General features: G+C 39.8%; 1 protein-coding gene across 1 annotated transcript; it reads right to left on the reverse strand.

Annotated features, from left to right (window-relative positions):
* Positions 1 to 252: 252 nt before the first annotated feature.
* Positions 253 to 5,167, reverse strand: LOC114748675 (LEAF RUST 10 DISEASE-RESISTANCE LOCUS RECEPTOR-LIKE PROTEIN KINASE-like 1.2). Its single transcript, XM_028937127.1, has 3 exons — positions 4,312 to 5,167; positions 1,453 to 1,719; positions 253 to 1,363 (listed from the first exon to the last, which is right to left on the reverse strand). Exons 1-3 carry the CDS (start codon positions 5,111 to 5,113, stop codon positions 444 to 446), a joined length of 1,989 nt encoding a protein of 662 aa, XP_028792960.1. The 5' UTR covers positions 5,114 to 5,167; the 3' UTR covers positions 253 to 443.
* Between the last annotated feature and the right edge of the window lie 914 nt (positions 5,168 to 6,081).

The following is a 6,081-nucleotide window of genomic DNA, read 5'->3' on the forward strand; positions in this document are numbered from 1 at the left end:
TATGTTCATGTTTTTAAAGGAAGTTGAGATTCACTGGAAACATATCCAAAACCCATCATGTCTTCCCCTGTAAGATTAGAACCTGGAGGACTATATGACTTTATGAGATAACTCTGTAAAACCGGATTTGTTGGCATTATTTCATTCTTCACTGGGGTTACTTAATCTTTGTTGGTTTAACACATTGGGTGTGCTTAAACTTATATTTCCACTATAATCTCAAAATGGATCAAAATAGGAGGGGGATGAAGATTTAAAACCAACTCCTTCACAGATCAAAATTATAATTAGGGAAACTTTTATCTTTCTATCCACATATCCTCTCCTAGCTATCCACTCTGGCAGGTGAAAGTAACTGGAGACTGAGAATAGGTAGATTAGCTGCTGCTACTGCCACAAATGATGGATAACTTGCTGAGATGAGCAAGAGAGAAGATCACCACTCAATTGCTGGAATTTGAAGTTGTAGACTTGCTTGCCAAATTAGAATCAAGTGAAGGCGGAGGCAGATCATTCTTGAGCAACCCTACATGATCTGCAGAAATATCCATCACCTCCGGCTTGCTCCGATGCTTCCCATCACTCTCTATATCCCTCAGCATCTCCAGAACTTCCTCCATTGAAGGCCTCATATCCTTCAAATTCTGCAAACACTGAAATGCCAGCTCTGCCACAGCATTAATCATCTTCCTCACCTTTTGATCCGACTCAAACCCAAGTGTAGGATCCACCAGCTCATGCAGTGCCCGGTTCTGGATCTTGTTGATTGCCATGGTGGACAGATTGACCTCGTGTCGATGACGTGCGATGTCTACAGCTGGCAATGATGATATCAGCTCAATCAAAACCACACCAAAGCTATACACGTCACTTTTGTCAGTGAGCTTATAGCACTCATGGTACTCTGGGTCAACATAGCCTGGAGTTCCTTGTGGGGCTGTGGAAACATGGGTGACATCTTCTGGGAAGAGACGGGACAATCCAAAGTCTGCAACTTTAACAACAAAATGGTTGTTTAGGAGGATGTTGTCGGTTTTGACGTCTCGATGGATGATGTCTGAGGAATGAAGGTATGCCAAAGCACTTGCAGTTTCAATAGCTATGTTCATTCTGATATTCCAAGGCAGTGAGCCTGGCTTTGCTCGATCGCCATGAAGATGATCAGCGACTGTTCCATTAGGAATGTACTCATATACAAGAAGGAGTTCACGACTGTGCCGAGAAGTGCAGCCATAGAGGGACACAAGGTTTGTATGGCGTAAGCCTGTCAGGATTTGAACTTCGTTTATAAATTGTTCTACTCTCTTGTAATTGTTCTCGTACAATCGTTTCACTGCAACATAACGACCGTCCCGAAGTTTACCTGGACATGATACATCATAAGATCAAGGAAGTGAGTACTGACAGTTATGAAATGTTAGGATTCTAGAGGGACCAAATGCGCAGGATTACCAAAGTATACTGTCCCAAAACCTCCATCTCCAAGTTCTCTGGCTGAATCGAAATTGTTAGTGGCCTCTTCAAGTTCACTGTATGTGAAGACGGGGACTCCGAAATATCTACTTGCATTAATCTCAGGATCGTCCATCTTCATGGAGGGAACAGAAGAAGCAGTACGTGATTGTACAGACGACTTTGCATAAGTGGTCTTCTGTCGACGTTGATAGAAATAAAAGAGAGTGAGCATGACAAGCACAACGACTGCAGCAGTTACTCCCCCTGGAAAACAGAACGGTAATGGCTTTCAGTTAATATAATTGCCAAAGAAACTTATGAAACCCAAAGTAAGTCAAGAAAAGAACAAAAAGCAAATCTATTACCTACAATGATTTTGTATTTTATTGAATGTCCTCCTGTTCCAGCAATAACACACAAAGAAAGCAAAGTGGAGTTAAATACTTCGACGAAAGAACAAAATAAAGGATACAATATAAAAAGTTATCCAATTTAACCATAGTGATATGCATATGAATGCATTATAAAGACCACTAGCTTTTCAGATGAGTTACATCCTTACAGAAGCAGCAGAATTTATGTTTATCAAAACCACAGCGTCCACCACTTTTTACACAGTACTGAAAATCAGGTTCAGGTGGGATCCATTTCAAAGCAAACCCCATCTTTAAAATTTCAGTTGTCACTCGTTCGCAACAAGCTGGTTTAATTATCAATACCATTTATGTACACATTGATCCCGTCATTCATAAACTGGCATTGATGGTAATAGTTTTTATGATACAGTGCCTCCTTTTGAAAAACCGCAAAAAAGGGAAAAAAAGAAAAAAAGACTAGCATCTCATACACAGCCTACTTCGTAAACGGCGCAATCTATAGGTTCTTTGGTACGGTTGTGGAAACAAGACATCTCAGGATCCGAGATAAATAGAGATTGAATAAAGTTGTGATTATGTGCTGAGGTCGCTTTTGCAGGAAAGCTTCTTTAATCGACAAGATAAAGTGCAAGCGACAAGATAAGATATATATAGATCTTTAATCGACATCAGGGTGCTAAATAATGCATCATCTTGCACTTCTGTTTCCCTGAACTTCCCAGCATGTTTGTGGACTTGTTAAGGTTTTCTTCATTCTTTCTGGTGGGAGGGGCCAGCAAGGACCAGCCAAAAATCCTCATTGTAAACTATATTCATTATTTTGCAATAGAAGTGGCTACAGCCTACAGCTGATGTGGTTGTAGTTAGATTATACAGAAAAGAAAAAGCACAGGTGATGTGGCCATCGTCCTCAGTAATGGTGGCATCACAATGACACTACTGCGGGGCAACACCTAAATGGCCCCACTCTACCTCCCACTTGAGTTAAATATCTGGCTATGAGGTGCAAGATAAGGAAGACGTGCCAGACTGGAAATATGGAATTCCATGACTTGCAAGTCAAGGCCACTGCTTCGTTGACATCTAAAATCTCCAAAATACCCTCAAGATTAAGTAGTTTCCGGACTAATAATTGCCCTCGTTCAGTAATCTTGCCTGGGAAGTCATTTTCTTTACTTTTAATAGACGTCTTAAAGCTATTTTATTGACAATGACACTTAATTAGCTTCTCATAAATGGTTGGATCGAGTATTAGCTTATCGCCCACACACACACGGCAAATCCTACTTCAATTCTGCTGGGCAAGAGGTGAAGTTGACTTGGACATTTATCAAGAAAAGTCGTCCATAATTTATGCACAGCATAGTGAAGAAGCATGTTCGTGGCAGATGCCATCTGACAATTAATATTCAAACTCAAGTATGAATGTGGAACAAAAATTATTAGAAATGTATTATTAAGGAAAAATGCACAAAAGAAGAGAGAATTGATAGAATCCCAAGCAAAGAAAAGTTAAATCAATCCTAAGAAGTAAACAGAACGTGAGATGTACGTTCCTTGACCCATTCAAATCAAAGGTAGAAACAAGGCCTTTCAAATAAAAACTCCGGCTTAGTAAGAGTCTATTCCCCATTTGAATTCAAATTAATTTATGGCATCACATTGATTCGCTACTAGAAAAATGGAAATGCAAAATGACACTCGTTGCAAACTAAACATCCGATAAAAATGAGATTTAGTATTTATATGGAAAAATAGTTTTAAAATGATAATTATTATTGGCAATTTATAATATATGTGGAACATTTTAAAAAATTAAAAGTCTCCCATGCCGCTATAATATCTAAGAAAATTAATAATTTAAATTTTAAAACAATAATAGTTCAGAAAGCAACTACCTTTTTTTCCCAGACAGAAAGCAACTATATTAATCTTCACCTCTTCCCAAAAAACCTCTGTTTTGAAAGTTTTAAACACTTTTATTTTAATTTTTTTACGGAACAGTATCATTTTAATTTTCATAAATCTATGACCTGCCACGACGGCCCCTCCGGCTGCAAAAGTACGGCCATTCTCAGGTGAAAGAAAAGGAGCGATGGAGGATTACAGGAAGACCTCAACAAGAACAAAGGATGCCGGAAATATCAAACTTGATCGTCCCCGTGAAAACTAAAAGCACAATCGCTAGAGAAGATGGGTTCATCGTACCTGGTCAGAAATAGGTTCCAGCTGTGATTCAGCTGTCTAATTACCAGTTAATTGAGTTTCACCGGAAGTGGAAACAAGCCGTTGGAGCGTTTATTCCCTTTATCTTACTGAAGGCAGTCAAATTGAATAAAGGCATCTCTAAAGTCTAAACTAATAATATGCAATCATCGCAGCACAAGCGCAGCATATAGCTAAGCATAAATATGGCGTGGCAAGTAATAAGCGAAAACTCTGGGAGGCTAAAAAAGGGGAGAAGAGGAGAGGCGCTTACCGGGAGAACTGGAACGATCGGAAGGAGGGGAAGAAACAGAACAGTTAAGAGGATGATGCCCATCGGGGCAATAGCAGATAAACGGAAACGTATCATTCGACCCACATATTCCATGAGACTCCCAGCATTTTCCGCAAGACCGATCGACATCATACTGCACACGAAACCCTTTACCCAAAGCTTCTTGAAGGGCTTGGATTTTATGTCGAGTATACCCATGAGATTCTATTGAAAGCGGCACCTGAATACGATGCTTACATTTGTCAAGACCGTGCTGGAATGGCATGTCAGTATGGACATCTTCCGAATAGAAAGCATAGTTGCGAGAATTAGAATTAGAGCTTGTCCCAGGGTGGCATGGAAATTGGACTTCCCCAGCGGATTCCTCTGAGCAGTGGTAGAATAGGGTCACGTTCTTCACAGACGGCTCATCATAATGGAAGAGATTGAGAGGGGTGCTCACAGAAGTGTTCGTCGGAAAAGAAGAACAATTATCATAGACAAAGTCTGTTCGCACCAGTGTCATCCTGTAAGTGGATGAGTCAATCTGTGTGACATTGAAGGTCTGTGAATCGATGTGAATGGAAGGGAAGTTATCTTCATCTTGGGGACAATCTAGCTGGAACTCAGGTCTGCCACTGCCACAATAACTTTTGTCTGACCAGAAGGGGTAATCGATATTTCGAACTTTTCCACAAGGGGATGGTCCGCACTCCCAGTCTTCCATGCCCGGTTGAGAAAGGGAAAGTGGGAAAGAGGAAAGGAAGAAGAAGAACGTGAGGAACTGCACATGGGCCTCCATTGTTAACTCCCTGGTTGATTTATGACAGCATGCAGGCTGGGCTAGCTCAGCATTTATCAGTCACAGCTTTCGGGTCAAGGCAGACTTTGACTTCACAATGGGAGGCTGCGATCCTCTTATCATCACTCATTTTCCTGATTTTCCCAAGAACAAAACGCCCCAATCCTAAAAATCCTATCTTCCTCCACGTTTTTTTTTCTTTTACCACTCTTCCCCCACATTTCATAATTCTATCGCCAATGTCTGATATGAAAACCAATTAACTAATTTAAGTATATTAAAAAAACTAGTTAAATTAATTATTTATAATAATTAGGTATTGTTATTTTTAAGATATCCTTACTAATAGAAGTATCGTTATTACAAAAATTATTTTTAAAAAGATAAATAAATATGAAAAATAAAATAAATTAGGATTTTATATTTACATCCAAAATAAAACCTAAATAAGTTTTTATATTATGGATAGGAGGTAATATATAAAAAGTACGTGTTGACTATTCAATACGTATTCCAGACAGTCACAAGCGAAAATGTTCCTCCTCGCAAATGCTCATCAGGAAGCAACCCCACACCTTCCCCTCCCGCGTGCGCATTCAGTGCTCAAGATGAGCACCCGGAACCAGATCCTCTCAGCGGCACTTTTTCTCAGTATCTCTCAGAAGCTCAAAATCCTATCCGCTCAAATGATCCAATATCTCATAATGCGCCACATCATCTGACTATCATGAGATGCATCTGAACCGTTTGTTTCAAGGAAACGGTAGCCATTCATTTTCAGATCCAGTAAAACATTTTTAGATCCATCAGATGCGGGCAGAGCAGCGGCCTTCCGCAGCTTTGTGGCTGAAGATGGCGGGAATTTAAAAAAAAAAAAAAAACTGCAGCTTTCTGATGAAAAAACTCATTTTTGCAACTGAGCTAGCATTTTGTTGCTGGAATATGTAACTTCTTTGTTTTAAGATGTT

This window comes from Neltuma alba, unplaced genomic scaffold (genome assembly GCF_004799145.2).
Source record: "Neltuma alba isolate B1F8T4 unplaced genomic scaffold, ASM479914v2 tig00000931_pilon, whole genome shotgun sequence".
Classification (NCBI taxonomy): domain Eukaryota; kingdom Viridiplantae; phylum Streptophyta; class Magnoliopsida; order Fabales; family Fabaceae; genus Neltuma; species Neltuma alba.